This window comes from Apteryx mantelli, chromosome 12 (assembly GCF_036417845.1).
Source record: "Apteryx mantelli isolate bAptMan1 chromosome 12, bAptMan1.hap1, whole genome shotgun sequence".
Taxonomy (NCBI): domain Eukaryota; kingdom Metazoa; phylum Chordata; class Aves; order Apterygiformes; family Apterygidae; genus Apteryx; species Apteryx mantelli.
Window position 1 is genome coordinate 10,530,807 of NC_089989.1, and position 23,464 is coordinate 10,554,270.

Genomic DNA, 23,464 nt, shown 5'->3' on the forward strand with positions numbered 1-23,464 from the left:
AAATATATTTTTACATATTCTGTAAAACAAGTTTTTCCACAAGGCAAAACAAGTTTGCCACAAGCAGGGAAATAAATCTGAAGCCAAGAATTTTGGTTATCCGCAAAAGGGCCAACATTTTTTTCAGTCATTCAGAATGAACACATCTCACCCTATTTCTTAAGATGCACACAGAAAACAACTGAGGCTCTCAACAAATGGATTATAACTATACTTCACAAGGCCATCTTTTCTTTTTTTTCAGAAAAGGTATTGCTGAATACCAATTATTTGAGGAAGGAGAGGAGATGACACTTGCACAGAGATTCTTGAGTGGACCTCTTATGGTACTTATTGTTCCTGATTTCCAGCTCCTTACAACCTTACTTTCAAAAAAGGAAAAGAGTTGAGTGAAAAGAAATAAAGTGGCAAATATTTTAGAAACATATCCTAAAAAATAATTCTGGGATCATATATAGTTTCCTCACTTTAAAGCTAAAAATAATACGAAGGTAGAAAAATATGGAAATGCAGAAGCCAACACATGAATACAAAATATCAGAAGTTAAGAAACAGAAGTAAAAACATGTTATACAGAGAAAGCTTCAGTACTCGTACAGCTGGTACAATGAAAGGGAATATTTAGATATCTAAGTATTATCAAAAGCAACTCCAAGTGTGCCACAGATATTTATTCTTCTGGCATGTTGAACTGGTTATTGGGATGTTTTCTGAATGACTGCTTTAGTTGAATTGGACAAGAAAACAAACATAGAAAACAGTGGCTCAAGACAACCTATCTCCAGCAATTGCTACAAAATGCTGAAAAAACTTTCACACTTAAAGACTCTGGCTTTACTGCATGCTGTGTAACTGTGCTGAAAATATGAATGAGCAAACTACGGCAAGGTTTTCTGGGTCTGTTTTTCCAGCGTAAACAGAAGCACCCTTCCCAAAGTAAGAGACGGACTTGGAGACCCAATGTTTCTAAAAAAGAAAGGAACACCTGCACTACAGAAAACATATGAACTATTGTATCTTTTCTTTTGGAAGCTCTTGTCCCTCTACCAATTTTTTTTTTAAGGGAATGATGTTTAATCACTGATCAGCCTCAAGAGTAACAGCTAGAGATGAAAGAAGCAGTTAGAGGAAGACACTGAAAGACTGGATTCCCAAACATACTCTAGAGGAGCACTTGGTCCAGCAGAGGAAGATTTACAAAACAAGAATTTTGAGTGAGCATCCCTCAAAATCTACTGATGGAAATGAAAGCCACTAGTCTCTTAAAAGTTTCACCCATCATGATGCCATGTGGAGGTCTAAAGACTTCTTGATGCCAGGTTGTCTCAGATGGATAAAAATCTATTGTTAAAAGATTACTAAAAGACACTTAATCTCATTCTTAAGTTCCCCAGCTTTACTAGTTATTTCTAGATTTACTTTCAACTCCAAAGCTATCTTCTGTAACATTTCTTTAATGAAAATATGATGTAAAGGCTTTAAACAAACTCAAACTAATGTTTTACATGACATCAGTATTCCTGCTTTGAAATTTATAAATATATACAGGCTTTCACAATTTTTTTGAGAGTGGGACTCATTACTGTTACCTTTTCTTGCTGACCTGAAGAGACCCTCTCTCCAAACATCAGTGGAAACTGTATTAAGAACATTAGCACTTGACTAACATTCCACTAATGTGGAAAACTTCTCTTTACATCACTCCTAAACTAGTTTCCATTTTTCAGAAGTTGTTAGACACCGATTAGTTGAAATTATTAGTCCCATTTAACATAGCTAGAGGCTGAAACAATCCCCCAACGACATTAAAATGCTAAGAGTTTTGACTCTGCCTCCTCAAAACATGCATGAAAAATTAATTTATCCCCCAAATGGACATTAACCATGAAAATGTAAGTGGTGAGATCTCTCTCTCTCTCTCTGAGCTATGAAAGCCCATAATTTACCTCTTCTGGTGAAACTGTCTGACCCTGCTGCCAGTTTTTAGTGGAACATAAAACACAAACCACTTCATCTATTATGAACCACATTTGCAACAATGATTTGTTGCCAGTTTAGAGGTGCAATACAGAAATAACACTTACACAGTCATTAAATAAAATAAAAAGAGCCTGTATCTCGAACACATTTTGAGCTCATCACTCAAAGAAAGAGTTACTTAAAACAACTTGTTTTGACCACCACACAGATGCTATCTATATATGCTGCTCAGATACTCAGTAGCAGATACAGCCTACAACGTGGAACAAGCTCAAGTAGACTTCTATATCAAAGAACAGCCTTTCCAACCATGCAGTGCTCAAAACTAGAGCCTGTTCCTTTTTAGTCTCACTAGATTTAGCTACAGATACCTCAGTCTGACATTTCTGACTTATCTAATTATCAGAAGATATCAGAGGCAACTTGTATTTAGATATTTTACTAGGCTAAGACAAAACACGGAGTACCCCCAACAACATCATTACTAATATCTGATCATTATGTTAGGGCAACTCCAGGTTAATGTTATTACAGTGTTGTTGCTTTTTTAAAGCCCTATTCTCTAGGATATTTTCTTGGTACTTCTCTTGTTAACTTTTAAGTAAAGATAACAATCCCCCATAGGTATTTACTACTGCTTAAGGAGGCTTTTTTTATTCTCCCATCAACACAAAGCAATGCCTGATTTCCTAGCATTAGCAGAAAGGTTTGGGTTTTTTTTTTTTCTTTTGTTTTTTTAAACCAGCTCTCACCAGACTGAAGAATGCTGTTTCCTTAGAGGTTGCCTTCACATGTATTCTGCTCCCTTTTCTCCCATGCTCCAACAGAAGAAAGTTGGCCTCGTCCTGAGACTATTCTATATCCTATTTAATCCATCAGTCCAGTCTTCTTCATAATTCCGCATCAATTTTTCCATCTGTATTTGCATGTACACTGCAGACAGAGTTGTGACTTTGATGAGACTATGATAAAGCTATGAATCACTACTGATGCTGCTGCTTAGCTTTCAGGAAATTTCAGACTGTCTTGAACTACTTACCAAAGTCCAAAGCCTAAAATAGTCCCTCTAAAATTAATGGTTGCGCAGTTCACCAAAATACACACACTGGCCTCTGTACATCAAAACAAAAAACAAAACAAAAGAAAACCCCCCAAAAGCAGACCACCATACCACCACCACACCCCCAAAAAGTCAAAAAAAAAAAAAAAAAAGAAAAGAAAAAGAAAAAGAAAACTCCTCCTCAAAGGCCACCCAGATAAATATTTGTATTTACAACACAAAGATAAACAAAAAAGTGTTTCAAAAAGCTAAAATATGCTTTTCATGGTTAGCCATGGGGTATTTGTCACAAACCTCTTTCAGCTTGAAAGCGCAGATTTTAGTTGTATGCTGATGACTCCACTGAATTTGAAGTTTGGCGTGACAAGCAGGATGGCTGGTGCCACAGTCAGCGTAGTGCAAACCACTGCTAATGACGCTGATGCTGCAGCTTGACCTTTCATTAGGTTTGAATCTGTTCAAATAGTTCCAAGCATTTGCAACTGCAATCAAATCACTGGCTTCAGTCCTAAAGTAAACCTGCTAAAGCCCCCAAAACAGTGCTGCTATAAACAGGTTTATTTCCCAACTGCCCTACAATTTGTGTTGTTTTTGACCTTCAAATTTCTCTGCAAAGTGACAGATAGGATTTCATACTTCCTTCTCAAACATTTAGCAAAGTTAAGGAGACTGCTGTCTCAGCAGGTTTGGAGGCTCTTCATTTATGCCTTTAGAATAGTGTGGGATAATAGGCACTTCTACTTTCTTGTTATCCAAGATATTGCACTAAATAAACTTCAAGATACAGACATTTCAGTAGTTCGAAAATCCACAAAACTGGACTTCAGGACACAAATGAATAAAGTGATTCATCATATCATAAATTAGAAAGATTCTGAATGAATATACATCAGTTTGAACTTGCTTGAATCCTAATTTCTTTCATATTTTCCCAACCTCAAAACCCTGTTGTAAAAAGTTAGAGTTGATGAAAATTGATAATCTGCTCCAAATTTGTATATCCATTTTTGACTGTTTGCTCCCATTTTTTGGGGTAGATTTTAGTTTTTGCTAAATTTACGCAACACTAAGTGTTGTGCAAAACAAACTCCCATTTCATTGGGTAGCTACTGATTTCCTTAGCGTCTCCCACTGCTTCTTCAAAATTAAGAATCTAAAATGAGAATTCCATTTGATAAACAAAGAAAACAGGAAGGCAAAAAAAAAAAAAGTCCAGTCCTTTAAACAAAATCTGTTAGTCAGCTAAAAACACAAACTGCTTTTCTCATCTTCAAAGTCTGTGTACTGTAGAGCATCCAAGTCACACAAGCAAAACAGGCATTTGAAAATAGCACGAGGGATCATCTCCCATCTCAGAGCAGGAATGTGTGTGACTCGTAGTGAGTTACCACCACTGCTGATCCAGGCAGCTCTCATTGCCAGCTAGCACTTGGGGAACAACATTGACTAAAAGGGGTATATTTGCTTTCCAATTCTTCTCTCCCCAAAAGGAATAGGCAGAATGTAAGGAATGAAATCCTTACATGAACCAGAAGGAAAAATTGTTAAAAGGATAAGGATGTCTGCTTCTTTTCTGCACATATATTCTGAAGTGTTTCTCTCGTGTTCATACCCCAATTGTAAATATCAATTTCAACGTATTATTGCATTTCCAAGCTCCGATGTGCTCTGCGTGACTCAGTGAGTTGGCTCACTTCCCTCTAGTCACAGGATACAGGAACACTGCCTCCAAGAAATATTGTCCCTCCTTTCTGTAAACACTAACACCAATACTGAAGGAGACTTATCAAATATTGCCATAGCGCAAACATTATGTTTTATTATCAATTTAACATTAAAAGCTGCTTGAGATTTTATACAAAAGATATTCTAATTCCTTCTCACTCTTCAGTATTCTTCTCATTAGCTAATTGTATTCATGACATTCTTCAAAAAACCATAGCAACTTTACATAACGGATAGGATTTACTTTGTAAGAACTGAAGCAAGCTCTTAGCTTACAAATTATTTGAGAAACAGTCACATGAGAGCTAGACTATAATGCCGATAAACAAAACACTACCTTAAATAGCGTAAATTAGGAATTCAAACACCAGATTAGCACCCAGCATTTGACATGTTTGAATCTGAGATGATGATCCCCAAATTATCCTCCATTTTGGTAAGCTGGTAATTCTTTAAGTGACTCCTGAAACCAGAAATCATTTATATATCTGGAAAGGAAGAAGTTATTCTTCCAGGATATAACCGAGCTGTAACAGCAAAACAACGCTGATCAAATAATTATTCTAAGTCATTCAACTAAACATGTGCAGATCTCTCTGAAATCATAGCACAACACCTGTGAATTCAAGTTAGGTCTAAAATTTTCTTTTCTTTTCAAACATTAACCAATCCTTAGAAGACTAAAAGTCTTCAACTCCATTATGTTAATTTACTCTAATAACAAGCCTCCTTCAATACGCCCTCAAATTGATTTTTAATGGTTTTTAATTCAGGGAGATAAAACAGGCAACTACTCATGCCCTTTTGACACTTTAATTAGCGCCAACGCTAGATCGGGGACCTAATTAAATGCCCCGGGGCGGGCGGGGCCGGGGAGGAGAGGATAGGTCAGTGTGGCACCGCACCGAACCCCCCGCACGCCGCCTGCCCACTGCAGCGGCCTCTTCCTCCTCCCCACATCTGGGCAGCTCATCCTAATGGTACCCACGGCACACACCCCACACCGGTGAGGGTTGCCTCCACCGCTGCAACAGCATTTGTTGCTCATATGCGGCTTACATTCGTCAAATTAACAGTACTTTCAATCATTTTGATATAGCACTGTTTTTCCTCGCTCTTTCATCCTGGTTCCCATAGCAACAAGCACTTCAGCCCAGACTGCAATGCTGCTGCAGACTGCATCATAACCATACTGTCAGCAGCGCGTGGCTGCTTGACAAGTCACGATTAAGGGAAGCCTTAACCCCCAATTTTGTGATACACATATCCCAATACCTATTTTATTTGTAGGACCCAGACACCAATGCTAATTGCTACTAAAATACTTAATCTTAGCAATGATGGCAAACCCCCTTGCACTCTGAAATCAATGCAAAATGAAGCTTTCATTCTGTTGTTCTTCCTGCTTAGTTTTCTTTGGAGTATCATGTGGAATATTTATGGTGACAAAATACTTTTATACAGTACAGTCACTTAGGATTTCTTTCAACTTACTCACATAAGTACATTTGCAATGCTATAAAGGCGGCAGACATTCAACATACTGCAAACACAGATAATTAGTTGCCTAACAACATGGCATTGTAACTGCTTAGCGAACTGACAGGGTTCAAGTAATACGTTACTTCATAAGCAGCAAGCTTTTGGTGGCCATTCCTTAGGGATGAAAGGATATTTGGCATAACTGGCCACTGCTGCTCAAGAGGCCTTGAGAGGAGAGCAAAATTAGGATGCAGTAGAACACAAGCCATCCAAATCAACTGCAACAAGCCTTAAAACTTCCAATCCTCAGCTACGTCTGATAACAGACAGTAATAAAACCTTCTGGCTTGCACTGCACTTAGATGAACATGAGGCTCTCCCTGCAGCAAAATTTTTTTCATGCCTTATGCTACAGAGTCTAGTTTGCATTTTTCCTCAGGAAATGCTGCCATCTAGTGACCGCTACAGAGGACCCGGCTTCTTGTATTCGCATTTCCTGAGCGAGACAAGTGCGATCAGGGATTCAAAAGGAAGAATGACAACTTCATGGTCATATTAAAAATAACTATAAAACGCCATATAAGATGCAATTTAAAAAGTGTCCAAATAAAATAGGAAAAACAAAACATTCTGCTGGACAAACCCTACCTCTCCCCCTCCCCCAAAAAAACAGAGAGAGCACGCATGAAACAAGGGAATTCGTTTTCTCACATTATTATTCAATTCTCTTACGATTTCAATTTCTGCATCCCCTGCTACAGAGACGTATTTCTTATCTGTGCCAAGGTAAGAGACCTGGGAGAAGAGAGGAAACATTCGCTCCCGGCTGCCTGCAGCCCAGGGCCCGCGCTGCCCAGCAGCGAGGTTGCAGGCAGGGGGCCCGCGGCACTCGGGATGAAATCACGCCTCCCACGAGGGCGCGAGGCGGGTTGCTGCTCAGCAAAGGCGGCGGCTGGCCAACGATCGGAAAGGCCAAGGTCAAAAGCATCTCAAAAGACTAACTTGTTGGACTACTAGCCGATGGATGGGAAAACACTTGTTCCTGGAGCTCTGCATAAAGAAATGGCAGGAAGTGTGCAAAACTCACACTCGTCAAACAGGAAATTAACTTCTAGCAAAACAGCCAAGGGCCTGTGTTCTTTACAATATATTCATTCATCACAAACTATTATTTCTTAAAGTCATGGAATCGTTCTAGCTAAGGACCAACACATCAAGCTCTTCACTACAGAGTTTGAATTTTTCACTGCTAAGAAGATGCCAGAACAAAAGGCTTCAGTTGTTTGAAGTCACTTACCACCTTTCATATCTGCTTTCCTTTCATTGCTAGGCATTTCGCCACTACATTAAGTGCTGTGCTTCTAAGGTAAGCAATGTCAGAACAGGGCAACAGTCTCTAACAGCAGAAACTAGCAATCAGGCAGATGTGAGCCCTTCACAAGAAGTTACAGAGGTAGAACTTTAGGTGAGAGAGTTGAAAAGAAAAAAAAAAAAGTGTCCAAACCTAAAATTTAAATACAAGACAGTCTATAGAACACACTTTTTTTAAATCAACCTATCAGTATCTTAAAATGTTACACACACTGCTGGAAGTATGAGTTAAAACAACTTAAAAATGTAAGTATAAATTACACAGGTTTTACACTAACTTATTCCTTACACTAACATATAAATTTAATTCATACAAACTCTGAACTCTGTGTTGACAAAGAATTAGTCCTATATTACACGCAGGAACCTGAGGTATCAAGGTTTAGTTACTTGTTTGTGGTTACGTAGGAAATGCCCTTTCAACAAATCATCTTACAGGAAGACAGAGTTTTAACACACACAAACAACTAAGGCTGGAATCCAGAGCACTTATAACAGGGGCCCAACTTAGATACTGCACCTAACTGCACACTGACGCAACAGGAAACCGCAGCATGACAGACTTCAATGGGAAGCAGCTGGATTTGCCCTTCTTTAACTTAAGTACAACAGTGTTAGGCTGCTTGAATACAAGATTCCCGATACTTTGTTACCTCTTCTTCCAGTTGTGTGGTAAAGAGAAAATTTGGTAGGGATCCCGGACCAAAAAGTCTGAAACATGGGCTCTTTTATTACTGTTCCTATTCTACCTTGTCAGCAACATCCAGCACACCTGGCTTCTCACTCTGATCGGAATAAGGCCAGGAGAAAGAAGAGTTTTTTTTTTTTTTTTTTTTGGTTTCTGGTTTTACAAAGATACTGACACATCACTATTTCACGTAGCCATTCTTGTCAGCTACAGCTAAGTTCATTTGGAAAAAATGAAGACACAGTTGCTGGCTTTAAAGCCATAATCACTCAAAATTTATTAGCAGTATGTTAATTCATTAAAAAACTAATTAGAAATGCAATCAGGTTGCAAAGTCTGGCCAACTATGTTTAATCTATTTCATCAAAAAATACCTAAAAAGAGTGCAGCTATTCTTAAGGGACAATATACCTATCAGTCATTTAAAGTAATAAGAAAGCAACACAGTCAAACTCGTTTTCCAAAGATTAATATAGTCTGAAAAGCATTCATCCCCAATTTTCTCTCTTTCAGGACATGCTGAAGCCCCAGAGAGTCCAAAAATAATTTTTTAAAAAAACTAGGTATTACTCCTGTGGCACTTCAAGAGATCAAGTCTCTTCAAATACAAAAAAAGTAGGTTTGGGGAAGAACAGAGTCCCCAAAATCTAAATAAATGGAAATTAACGATTGCCAGCTTAAGAAGTTACACCCCAAACAAAACTGACATCAGTGAATAACATAGAAAGAGAACCTTAAGCAAACAGCCTTTCTTTTAAAACATTGGATTTTAAAAGTCATCTTTTTTAAACAAAAGCCATCAAGCATTTGAACTATTTATTATGAATTCACATGCTGGAAACATGTATCAATACAATTTTACTAATAATTTGATGATGATATCTATTTGTGGCCATCTCTCCTAAACAGGATTCTTAAAATCACTAAGACCATACTATTTTGAAAGAAGTCTCAAGGAAGCAGTTTTACATTCAATTATGGTATTAGGTTGCAACTCAAAAAGAACTGCTTGAAAGACAATGGGTGCTTCAATTTAAGAACGCTGAATATTACCAATTGATATAAACATCAGGGCACCCTAATGATGCTGTCCTCTCACCTAATATTTGCAATGACAGCTCTCACATGTGGTTCCAACTGTATCCCCACTGATCAACACCCACATAGGGCCCAAATACGAAGATGAAGTAGGGTGGAAGCGATTTATGAATTCTTAGGAATACCTCCCGGAGGAGTGGAGGTCATTCTTAGCAGTTTCTTCTTGAAGTTTTGTCTCTGGAAAAGCAAAACTAGCTTAACTATTCAAGCATTTTCTTTTCCTCATAGGGTCATTATATTTTTCTTATGTTTATGTGAAAATTAAGTATGCAGGTCTACTGGCAGTCATCAAAACAGTAAAAGCATCTTGAGAAAGCTAATTAAAGCTAAGAACAAACACTTTCACCCCCTCTCCAGCTTATTTTTCCCCAAAAGGAGGATCACAGCATGTTCTGTTATGGAAAAATGAAAGCAACACTTAGTAATCTATAAAGTCTTCTTACATATCAAGCATGTGCTTATTGCAAGTTAGCAAGACAGCTTTGCAACATTTTTGGATAGTCTGTATCATGGATCACTCAACTTGTCACATATTGCAACATTTACAGTGCTTGTACCAGGTAAGCAGTTGCGCAGAAGTTGTTCATGGAGAATTTAATTGCTAACCATTGTCTATGAAGAAACACAGCATAATCTGTAATCGTTCACTAAAGCTGAGTCACCTTCTTGAACACGAATGCAGCTGCAGACCAGAGGCACACGGCACTAGAAGCCCGACTCTGCTGCAGTCCTTGCATTGAAAGATTGAGCGGCAGAAACGGCACATGGTACAACTGAACAAAGACACAACCTCCACATTTTTCACCATCTCATCTCAACTTCCCAGGCACAGACTATTTGGCAGGGAGGGGAGGGAAGGTATCAGGACAAGCTTGGAAAAAGTGAAGGTTATGAAGGTGGAGAAGACAAATTTATGGAGTGCTTTTGTAGCACACAGACCCTATCATGGACTCCCAAAATGGCTATCATCTCTAGTAGTTCCCTCTTATACCCAATTCAGTAATATATTTAAATTACTTAGAACTATTTGTTATCTATTTCTTTTCACATAAGTTTCACACAAATATTTTTCAAGTTCCTTATACGCATATGAAGATTTATTTTTTGCCACAAGTAGTGTATTTTTAATCAAACTTCTGAAACTCTGAATTTACATGTTTCAAAATCTAAAGGGGGGAGGTTGTGAGGTTGTTTGAGGGTCTTTTTTTTTTTTTTTTTTTTGCCTTACAGCTCTTCAGATGCACCTATGGCAAAGTATCAACCTTATCTTGTAATAAGCAGATGAAGAGAAAAAAGTTGTCTAAAAATTAGTTTAATTTGAAACCATGAATACCCAGAGTTTAGCTACCTAAATTCCTCTCTAGAGAACCTGTTTGGGTGGCTTAACTGTGCATTTCCATGGTTCCTCATGTTGAGATTCCTTTGCAGTTTCTCTCTCACGCCAAATTTCCTAGGGTTGCATCACATGATTTGAGGATACTTTTTACAACCTCATAATGTATTTCATTGTAAATTATTAGTACATACTCAACCTTAATTACACACTAAAATATGTTTTTCATGGGATTTTATACCAGTAAAGAATGCCTTCTCAGAAGCAAGTAAGGAAGAGTGCACAACCATGTTCATGCACCAGGCTCATGAGATTGAGGCCCATTCAGGAAGCCTGAGATAAGACACTGTTCAGAGCTAGTTGCTAGCTCCATTCCAATAACATTGACTAAGAAAGACAGAATGGAAATACGATGCAAAATTAGCACACCAAAGATGGGAAAGTTTTGGTGTTTTTGTTTCTTTAAAGAACAAATATATGCAAGAGACATTACCAGTAGCATTGCGCATTATTCTCCAGTAGCTTCTCCACCATGTGCTCCACTCTTACAAACCAACTTGGCACAGCTTTGTATATCAATGGAGTATCTGACCTGTAAGAGAAGGTGTTGGGGGAGAGACCAAAACAAACAAAAACATTTTCAGGGCTATGGTATTTATAAAGTGCTCTTTAAAATGTGTTTTTGTACATCACAATCTCTTCTCCACAGACTGAATTAATTGTACTACTCGAAGTATTATCACATTAACAAAGGTGGGTTTTTTAAATTGTTACTATTATTATGATTACTACACAAATCATTACACTTACATGAATTATTATATTAAAAACTTTAAAAAATAAAAAAATTTAAAACCAGCAATTTAATGAGTTTTTATAGCAAGAGAAATCATGAGAACATTCAAACTGTACTGGAATTTTATATACCTGCATATAACAATACTATCAACTTCAGTAAGTATTAAAATCAGTCCAATTTAAACCTTCCAGGTGAGTTCATTCTGTACTTTTTTTTTTTTTAAACCTGTGTATATCTAACTTGAAAAGCTAGAAGCTATGTTTTTATTAATGGTGGTTAAAAGAGTAAACCATAAAGACGGAGTAATAGTACCCAGAGCTAACTAGATGAATGTCCCATACCAGGGGGAGAAGGAAAGGAAAAGATACAGATAAGCAGAAGAAGAAAGAAGTGATCAAGTCATCATAATAAATTCCTTACCTCAACTTTCAATACAAGTCATAAAACCCTTGTGCAGTAAAGGGGAGAGTCAGAACCTGGGCTCACTGTAGGGCAGACTGCACAGACTCTGATAAATTCCCTAAATTACCTAGTAAAATTAATATCTTTAAGCATCTGACTGCATTGAGGACTCAAACAGGTCTCCTATTTGGCAGGTCCATAATACTATGGCTTGAAGTCTTGAGAGCATGTAAAAGTAATATGTACCCTTCTAAAGAATCTGGTGATCTAATAGTGTGTAAAGAACATTATAGGAGAGTTCAGAGATTTCTAAAAGTTTACATCTATCTCAGCATTGCAATCTTAGAAAAGGAGACTGAGGCCTAGGGGAAGGAATTCATCTACTGCTACATAGCAGCTTCAACAGTGCTGGGACAAGAAGTTCAGTCTTCCTTAACATCAACCCACCACAAAGTGTTTCTCAAAGCATTACTGGTTTTTTTCTGTTTTTGTTTTTTGTTTGTTTTATAAGACAGTTTGCCTCGGAACTTGGAAATAAATTTGCTCAGCAGTAACTTGCAACCAAAGGCCCTGAGAAGCTACCATTATCTCCTACAGGCAGTCAATTATTGTAAACAACCCAATCTTAAAATGCTTATTTTACTTATATCTATTTACTCATTTGAAGTAAGCAAACTACTGTAGATTATGATGTAAATCAAAACTACTGTGAAGACACTTCCTAATGGTACACCTGCCTGACCAGTAGAAGAAAGAAGAAAATTCACAGCAAAGGTTGTTAAAACCTGGAGAGGAAAAAAAAAAAAAAAAAAAAAAGCAATCACATTGCATACAGTCCAATAATAAAAAAGACAAACCACTTGCTCTCTTGATACCATATTTTAGAAGATATTTCCTTTTAAATATAAGATTTGCACTTCAATTTGTGTCTTTTAAGAGTTAAAGTATCTATAACTAACTTTACAGTAAAGGGTAAGAGCTCAAAGCAATAATAATATAGCAATGATCTATCTGTCAAAAGCAAACATATTAAGCTAGTAAGTTCTGCTTCTCAAATTTAAGTTCTAACACGTATAAAAGGGAACAGTTAACTCCTCAGGCAGCAGCAAAACTAGAGTTAAAAGGAAGTATTTTGCAAACTACAGGACACTTCAAAAGTATGTTAGTTTTATTGAGCATCTTGTTTAAAATGTCCTAAAGAATGATGAATTGCCATCACATATAAGATTTTGAATTACCAGGAACAACAATAATAAAATCTGATAGTAACAGTTTCTGATATGGTCATATCAACGTGTTGCAAAAAGAATGCGGGGACAATAAATTTGCACCCATGCTCTATCAGGAGCAAGTAGCTGGCAGATAGGGCTGACTAACAACATGCTTTAGTGCAGAAGTAGCTTCAGATGCAAAGGATCCACTCCAAAGCACCCACAGAGAACAGTCTCCCTCCACAGGAGGGTAGTAAGACAGGGCAGATGGCATGGTTTCCCTGAATATTTTCTCCCTTCTAGTTGTACTGCCAAGCACTACCTCACCAAAGGGGGGGAGCAGGAGTGGAGAGAGGGAGAGAACAAGGTATTGACAAATTGCCCAGCCATTAATATCTTACCCAGTCCTGCCTCTCAATGAGTCGAGAGGGTTGAAGTTCTTCTTTGCTGAGAACTGAATGAAAAATTCCTATTACTGGGTTGTGTTTTGCATTAATACAGGACAAGGGGAAAAGCTATCCAGCCAGACCTCAAGGTAGAGATGGATACCTGCCTAAACTCTCTATCTAAACTGAAGGGAGGTTTCCCCTTTCCACATAAACCAAGCCATTTTGGGGAGACTTAAATAGGTTCCTTGCAAAACAGGAAGGCAAGGATTTGTTCCTATGAAGTAGAATAGTCACAGGAGGTCTGCTAGATCTCCTCAGTCAGAATATAGCATGATTAAAGAATAATAAATAAATAAAGGAAAATAAAAGGAAAAACATAAAAGAAGAAAAAAGAAAGGGAAGAAACCCACAAACACAACCACATTACTCGAGTCAGTTATGACAGTGATGCTGGCTCAGGAAATCCATTATCTGAAAATCACTGGAAGCCAAGGGAGTACTACACTGAATGCATGCTTGTTTTCATTTTTTTTCCCCACACGTTCAATTCTGGACATTGTCTGATGAAACAGATGGATGTTTGATCTGATTTAGTACAACGACTCTTAATGCTTCCACAAAATTGTCCAACTTCAACCCAACCGTCTAACTTCAGATCTGTGCTGCTTCAATACTTCACAAAGGATCAAGACTGATCAACTCAATTTACTAACAGTACGAAACTGGACATAGAAGCAGAGGTAAGTCTGCAACGGGGATCAGCTGCAATGCTGATGTGAAAACTGAGAGATCATGTTCAAGTACAGACACAATGCAGTCCAGCTTTTTAAAAGTATACACAGCTGCTTGAACATTTAAAACATAAAATAGATGAGGCAGAAGGCAAAAAGGCTGCAGATGCCATAAAGAACACATGATTAAAACAAGACATAATAATCCCCTTCCGTATCACTTTTATTTTTTTTTTTGGCAACACAATGGAGCAAACTCGCACAAAAATCAGGAAGAATTGAAAGAAATTCAATTTAAATTCAACTGAAATAAACCCCCTAATCCCAAAGACCAGAGGATTGGTCTTCATATGCTAGCAAGAGTTGGTACTTCTTGAGGTGGATGTTCTACCTAGAGTTCAAGAAGTACTTATATTAATGGACCTGTGCGCTGTATGTTACAGTAACAACGAGCTCAGGTTGAACAAGTCAATATGTGAAAGATAAGACAAAAAGTTCAGGCAAAATATTGGGATGATGCAGTGAAAAGCACCACCCAAGGACACAGGCTTTAAAGCAGATAAAGTGTAGCAAGAATACCTTATTTCAACAACTTAAAAATGTTTGCTATTTTGCTCTGATATGCAGCTTCACAGTGCATGTTAAGACCTGATAGAGTAACACATTCAGCTTTGGAATATCATCCTATCGCATACAGAAATAGTTTTTAAACTCAGTACCAGCACCACCTTTGGTGAAGGGTAGTGGGAGCATGCTTGCTTACAAATGTGCCCTTTAGAATTGTATCAGAGGAACTGAAGCACCTAAGCAAACTCACTGGTCCTTAGCAGTGCCATAAAACTAACATTCCCTGGAGGAGGGGGGAACCCTTTATACATGGAAAGATAAAGGCTGGAAAGAATGTTCTCTATGGACACTGCACATTCCCAAAAGTTTTTTCATATTTGATTTGGACTGCACAGCTGTTTAAAACACATGGTGATCTTTGCTTTGCTTTCACTGGCTTAAAAAGACAAAACTCTGCATCTGTCAATGACAGAGCTTCCCAATATTGCTTCCAAATAAAACAGCACACAGTAGCTGCAACGGGCACTACAGCTGTCACACTTGTTATCTTTGCCGCCCCCGCCCCCCCCCCTTTTTTTTTAATTAAAGAGTTGTTAAATTGCCTGCTACCTAGACCATATGAGCATTTAGACTATCAAGCTCTCAAATGTACATGGATTCAGCCCATGATCTCTTTTCTCAGCAATTCCAATGAAGGGGAATTCTAACTGAAAATTATATGTACTTACCAAGTTTCTCTATTTTCCTCTCCTTTAAATTTTTTAATTTAATTGAGAGAGAATTACTACATATCACAGTAACAAGATTACAGTGCAAAAAAGGCCCCTCATTTGATGATGCATAAAAGGAAGGAAAACATCTCAACATATTCAGGATTCGACAACTGCCTGGTTTCAGGGAAAAGCATGAACAATAGTACTTTAAGTAGCAGAGTCTAATTTCAAAGTTTTCCTACATTAATCAAAATAACTTATAATGATGTGCGAAGTCAAGAACTACTCTTCTACTTTTAGCATATTCCAATTATGGTTTGATTTCTGATGGCAGTGAAATGAGCTTTTCAAGTAGAATCCATTATTCTGTTCTTCCCACCAGATAATTTGCTGCTAGGTGCTGCCTGCAACTTATCATCAATCAACAAAAATGTCAACAGAGTGGCAGGATTAAGTATGTTCTACAGAATCAGCACTTCTGTTACTGGTTTGTCTCAAAAGCCCATGACTGTAAATTTGAATTGTTACATAAGAAAAATACAACTGTTGTTTGGTTTTGGAATACCATCTATCAAAACCTGTCCCAACTCACCAAGGACATAACACTTGAAGAGCATTTCCCCTCCCTCCTCTAGGTAGCTCTTAGGAAAAAAAAAAAAAAGAAACAATCATGCTATTCAAAGGCAAGTAAAGGTTATTCTTGCTACAGAGCAAAGATAAATGCTCACTGCTAAAGCACTTCACCTGGTAGCATTAAAGCTAGGTATAGAGAAAACTTTTTATCACCATTACATCAATACAAGGGCTGAATGCATCACATATGACTATCAAAATTTTCAAGTGATTTCAAAAATTAAACTAGATTTTAAAGTGTTTCTTAAACTTATAACAAAAATTTTCAATATAATATGCTTACTAAACCTGACTACTGAACTTACTTTTGTTTTTCTTTTTTAATTTACTCAACTTTTATACTGAACTTCTTATTTATTTGGATTTTAACCCAAAACTGGAGCCCCTCTCAGTCAATAGTCTTGACTTGTGGTACTTTTAGCCTTGTTAAAAAAAGTATAAGGAGGTTGAGGAAGGGGACAAAAGAAGAGACAAATTTGATGAAACTACTCAGTTACAACCTTCAATCTGAAAGCCATATGCATTTCTCTCCTTACCTCCAGCAGAAAGGATAGCTGTGCTTAAAACTACTGCTGTGAACCAGTCTGCCTTTCTCTTTCAGTAATTTAATGATGTTCTTATCTGCATCCTAAAAAGACAGAATAAAAAGATTTCCTTGGAATATAATTTTCACTATTTCAGTAAGCTATTACAGGATTGGTCTTCACCATCCAGCTGAAAAAAAACCCACATATCTACAAATAGTCTAACATTCACACAAAAACCAGGAAGCTTCTGCACAATTTATTCATTTACTGCAGACGCGCCATAACAAAACATTCAAACTTGAGAAATGACTTGCTCCCAAAATCCTGGTATATAGCATCAATCCCATCTTGTCCTTAACTGTGTTTCGACATACACAAAACTATGAAATACAAATTATCTGCAGCATTCATACCAACCAGAACTTGCATTAAGTAATATCTTAAATCCTGTCAAAAAAATCAGAAGACTCGATAAAAGCAGCCATGTAGGTGCCTCTTACCTAATATTTAGACTTCACAACACCATGTTCCTCCAACATGTGACCACAGTTATAGAAGCTGATGCACCTTACTAACTACGGAGATTGATACTCTAAGCTAGGAGTGAAAACTGTGCATTAATATTCAAAGACAACCTGCTGGACAAATGAGTGTCAACAAGACATTAAGAAAGTGAAAAAAATCAAAATATACACGTATTTTTTGATAAAACAAGATTTTAAGCCTTTCTCCTGTAAACTGCCTTTATATGAACATGCTTTGCTACCCAGTTTAGCAGTGGGGAACCCCGATTAAAAACAATTTATTTCCTGAGTACATAATACTAATGACACATTCCTACTGATTTTTATTTGTAATAATTTGGGGTTCCTTTGGGGCTCCCTTCGCATGGATACTCTTGCATCCATTAACAAGTAAATTCACATGGCAACTTTTCCCACAACTGGGGAGAAATGACTCATTTTTTCTCCTCTAACCAGCCACCTAGTACAACAAGACTTGTATAAACTTAATTACTTTGGAGACCTTTCCCTGACATCTGTGAATTCAGAAATTATCTGGAGGCAACGGGAATACATGCCGGTGCACACAGACCTACAGACTACATATATAACATTTCCATAAGAACCAGGGAGAAAATTGCAAGTCTTACTATAACAGATATGAACCAGAGATATTTCTATTCTTTTCCCTTTCATTATGAGATTTACAATATTGCTTATGTTTCAAATTCCTTATTTGCCAATACTGTAATAAACAAACCTGACATTGTCCCAAGTATCAAAAGACATTTTGTTTTTTCCAGACACCAAAGACACACTGAAGACAAAGTCATTCAGGTAAACAAAAACTTCTACCACTTATAAATATTATCTTAAATAAAGCAGTAATTTACTTCCTCCAAGATCACCAACCTTCACATACTGTCCAGCAAAGTCAGTCACTTCGGCTGTGAAGCAGCCTGATGCATCAACAGGACAAACTGGCACAGAATCTTTCTGAATAATATTAAAATCCATGCAGACTCTGTAATCATCCTACAAAAGAGAAAAGTACAAAGTTATAGAAATCTAAAATACTGGTTAAAATACCCATGCCTGGAAAAAGAAATTAAATGTTAAATATTAAATGCAATGACTGGACAAGAATAGCAAAATACTCGGTCACCACTAATCCAAAATATGCATAGGAAAAGACGTATTTTCAAGGATTGTACTTTTATTCATCACAAAGATATTTTCTTCTGAGTACATGCATTTTCTCCCCCATAGTAGAGGGGATATGTGCGTGTGCTTCTGTGCATATACCTAGACACACACAGGTAGTCAACAGCTTCAGGCCATTATTACGTAGGAAGGGAGCTGACAACCTCTAGGCCATACTATTGTACCAGTCAATAAAGACCAATTTCTGTATAACGCACAAGCCCGTGTGGCATTTTTCATAAGCCAGGTTGTTTTAATCAATTTAATTCCTGAACCCAGCATAAGAAAGCCCATTTTCTGAACGTCTTAGTAATCTAATGTCTTTAAATCTATGCTTCTCAGTCTTTCTTGGCCTATACACAACAATACTGACCAAATATCACATATGGACATCACCACAGCCTTAGTTCTAATTTTTAATTTCCTGTAACAGTAAAGGGGGCAGGGGGAGAAGGTGTCACTTTAAACTTCTCATGATAGAACATTATTGGGGGTCTGGGTGGGGGGCGATGATGGTGGAAACAGTAGCAGATCAATCACTCTCAGCATTCACAGAATCGCTCCATTTTCCTCGAAGAAAAGATCCTAAGTCTGCATCAAGTTAGGTTGCTTTCTGAGTTTTAGAGGTTCTTGTATTGCTGATCTGACCAGGCAGGGGAGAAACAGACTTTGGGCACAAAAACTGTAGTTTTGTCTAGTGTGAAATGGAACCTATGGTGACCTTGTCTGTCAAAACTGGCTGCAGTTGAACTGTCAGCCTCCTCTATGCTTAGAGCTCATTTACTTTTTGTAAAACAAGGACACAGCAGCTATTTGACAGAGCTGCACTCTAAAGCAATTTTTCCAGCTTGATCAAGGAGATCATAACAGAAGCAAGTGTTTAAATGTTTCAGTAGCTAGCAGAATTCTCCTTTCCTAGATCTAACAAATAATGGTGATCCAACCTTTGGGGTGACAAAACAGGGATTCTAGACCCCCTCTGTGGCTGTAGCAACGGTAATTCTCAGTTAAATGCTAGACCTCATCTTGTACCTCCAACACCACCCACTAGTTCCAGTGGTTCCCAGCTCCTTCAAGCCAGATCTGGTGGACATTGCCAGTTGACCCACACTATGTTCTACAGGACATAATGAAACTCATCCACAGTGATAGTGAAGTCAGCTTTTACAAGCACTAAGGCATTACATGTAGAAATTAAAAACCACTTCAGCTATAGCACTCAATTGCTCTACAGACCACAGCCTCTTCCCACTTCTCGGATGCTGTGGACAGACATGATGCTTATTCAGCCTCCTCTTGGTCAACCAGCTACTTCAGTCAACAGATTAACTGAGATAAGCCAGTTCTCAGTTGAGCTTTCATCAGCTCTTATTGTTGAGATATAGCAAGCAGAGTGCAATGTTAAAATGTAGACCAGATGACAGAACTAACATCAACCCTGATTTGGCAGTGAACAGTAAAAGGCTTTGAAGAAGCAGCCAGCAAAGAGTACAAAGCCTGGCACACTGACAATCTAGCTAAAACATAATAACGAACCTTCCATTTCAGAGGACCCAGGTCAAGAGATGGTACAGTTTGATTTGCATTGCTGATGTGGCCAATGATATACGAAGGGCTCTGCTGTTTCGGTTTTCTACAGTTAGTTCCTTTCTTTTGAAGATCTCAAACTTGAAAGTAAAAGCCTTCCAGACTGACCTGCCACTTGTTTTAATGAAGGTTTGCTTCAGTAAACACAACTGAGAAATACATTCAGGCACATAGAGAAACCCACAAATCCTAAGTTCCACTGGAAAAAAGGACTCATTTCAGTTCTTTCCAGAACTGAAATCAGCATTCACTTCTGTAAGCCTGTCACAATTAGATCTCTCAAAAGATTACACATACACACACACAATCACCACAAAATTATTGAAGCAAAAGCTATTGAGAGCTCACTGATAAGAATAACTCAAAGCTTTTCTACTTGAAATTTGAAACATAAAAAACAACAAAAAACTGAAGTGACAAGGTTTACTTGCAGCCTCTTATACCAAAATAAAGAGTATTTTTTCAACTTATCGGAAAGAGTGCAACAGCAACATGAAATTTGACTCACACTCAGAGCAGTCACTGCAAACTAGGGCTTTATGCAAACTAAAATATTACTAAAGTTTTAAGTTAATTGTAGACAAACCCTACACATGTTATGGAAAATCAGGCTTGCCGGCCTCCATAACAGGGTCCGACCCAAGGTTCCTGCTGAGGCAGAAGTTCGAAGTCAGATTGAAGAGAAATAAAATTTAATGATACACGTGCGGTAATTACAGCTCAAGCTGGGTGCCTCCAAAGAGGGACCCTGAACAAAGAAATCCCTGGGCAATTATATCCCTACAATCTAAATTCCCCACCCCTTAAGCGATAGTTTGGACCAATAATAACAGTTAGGTCTGGGTTCTTCCCCTTCTTCCTTGGGCCCCTTCATTGTCTCTAGGCAGGCTGCTTCTTATCTTCAAGGTTGGCTACTCCTGCTGTCCGCGTAACTTCTTTATCCCTCCAGCTTGAACCGGCTCTGGGGCCCCCTTTTACTTATCTAAGTAAAAGTTCACAGCCTGAGGCCTAAGGCTTCAGCAAATTTAGCTACTAATGCTAAGCAAGTTATGCTAAGCAATTAATTCTGGACAGCTTCAGTCCGATATTCTCTAACACATATGAGAAGAGCCCGAGCTGCTGAGTTTTAGTGTCATGTTAATCTGGAGATACAAAGACTTTATAAAGAGGTTTTTATGAAGGTTTGTCTTGTTTTGTGAGCTATTTCTTTTTCATTTTGATTTCTTTCAAACTGAAATAACTGTGAGCTACCTGATATTGTATGGTAGCTTATATTTGGCAAAAGTTTAATAGCTTAACAGCTGTATTATGTGGGGACATCTCTTCATATCAATTTTCATCTTGATAAGGGAAACAAAACATTAAAATGGATGCATCCTTCAGAAAAAACGCATCAAAAGGACATAGAAAAAGGATAGGATATTCATATGAATACAAAAAGGGTCTACAATTAATGCCAGCAGTTTCTGGAAATGATGACAGAGTGTGTGCTTCAGGGATCACCAATTGCTGGCCATCGGCAGGTCTCAAAATTTTTTGAGGGCATCTCTGGATTACGGCTGAAGACAGGACTCTGTGACAAGGACAGTGAGTCTGAACTACTGCTATGATTTCTGTATCTAAAAACTGAAGTGATGAAATCCATGAAAAGTTATTCCTCTTAACCTTCAAAAGAGGAGACTAAGGGAAAGGACAATAAAATATCTTAGTGGACAGAAAAAAAGAACAGAGCATAACAAAATCCTGTTACACCAAGGGATAAAGTCTCAGTACAAAAGCACTCAAACTCTTTTCTGGCACTCCAAATGCACAGAGTAATGAAACTGAAGCACTGAAGAGGAGCAACGTGCTGAACAGAAGTGCAGTTACCATCCAAAATTATGACTTAGCATAGCAAATTTTTACTCTATCAATGCAATAGGTCATTTCTTCTTGAAGTTGTGACTTTAGACTTTCAAAAAGCTAAGAGAAGAAGAAGATACAGTGCTGAGTTCACTTCACATATGACAAGAACAACCAAAACAACAGACACCTAACCTCTCCAACCTAGCACACGAAAGACGAGTACATACAAAGAAATGGCCCACAGGAATACAATTCTGTATTCTGCATATGTATGGGTTTTTTTTTTTTTTAAATATCACTGTCACCCTGACACATAGTTTGTAGTAGCATCGAAGGCTGAGGAATAGGCTTTGGAACAAAATCAGCATAATAAATATATAGTTCATACTCACAGCACCAAAATAGGGGGCCTGATGCACAACTCCTGTGCCTTCCTCCTCCTTCACATAATTGTCTACTACCACGGTAAAAGCACCAGTATCTTTGCACTGTAACACAAAAACATGCATTCTTAGAACACAGAGGAGCTACATACAACTGGCCACCCTCAAGAGTCAACAGCTGCATTAGAAATAAATTACACACATTAAAGAGAGATAAACCTAATGTTATGCAACCATTTCCCATAGAGAAGACACCCAGTTTGTCCATTTCATTTAAACAACATCAATTACGATTAAACCTAAGACCTCTCTAGAAAGCCTCATGGAGTCAGTTAATCTTCAAGCCTGGAATCAACACACAGTTCAGTGCTTAGCAGAATACAAATCAACATGCTCCTATAAATGAGGATACAAGCAAGAAAGCTGCAGGCATTCTATATTAAAAAAAAAAAAAAAAAAAAAGCAAAAAAAACAAGGGGACTTCTTTATGTCTACCATACCTTCTAATCTCAAAAAAAGTTTATTTCTAGTGATAGATTTCCTTTATTTCCTCCAGAGAAGAAGGTGGTAAGTACCAAGTAAAAAGGAGGGAAAAAAAAAGGAAGAACTAATCTGAAAGACTGCAGTGGGTTCAGTATGTAGATAATTAAGAATAAGGAGCAATTTTCTGTTGCTCAGTTAATATAAAAGTAGTAAGAAGAATTACTGCAGACAATCACAGCTGAATCAGATTTGTTACAGAATATTAGATTTGGCTTGTTCTGAAGAGGGATATTTTGAGAATAAGAAATCCATTCTGAGAAAAAGTTGTATATGCCAATCAGCTCCTCTAAAGTACTCAAAAAATTTTGTCATGTATCCCCAACCTTTACATCTGCAGTCTAGTTTACCGGATCCAGCTATGTGTTTGACCTTTCTCTAGAAATAATAGGTCCTGTGTCCTACAGAGGTTTTCTCACCTTTGCTGACTTCAGCACATACTTCAGAACAGATGGTAGTCACAAATGAATGAATCCCTAGGTGCTTGGCCAGCAGTACTGTAATCCATTTAAAGTCTTTGAAGAATTTAATTTTCTAAAATTTTTTTTTTTTTAAAGAATATATCATTTCTCTACCCCCTCTCTTATTTTGTTTATTTTAATATCATCTGTGGTGCTATCATTAACCATGTTAGATTTATGCAGCACTTAAATGCTTCAAAGGACACCCATAAAGACCAGAAATACTAATAGTT

The 23,464-nt window shown here is 37.6% G+C and overlaps 1 protein-coding gene across 4 annotated transcripts in view; it reads right to left on the reverse strand.

Moving 5' to 3' along the window:
• IARS1 (isoleucyl-tRNA synthetase 1) overlaps positions 1–23,464 on the reverse strand; it is a 111,242-nt gene that overhangs the window by 57,854 nt on the left and 29,924 nt on the right. For all 4 annotated transcript variants that reach the window (XM_013945289.2, XM_067303173.1, XM_013945290.2 and 1 more), the window contains 4 exons: positions 22,240–22,335; positions 18,125–18,247; positions 16,719–16,810; positions 11,231–11,329 (listed from right to left, as the gene is read on the reverse strand). In XM_013945289.2, the coding sequence (XP_013800743.2) occupies positions 11,231–11,329; positions 16,719–16,810; positions 18,125–18,247; positions 22,240–22,335 (410 nt within the window). The remainder of the gene's footprint in view (positions 1–11,230; positions 11,330–16,718; positions 16,811–18,124; positions 18,248–22,239; positions 22,336–23,464) is intronic.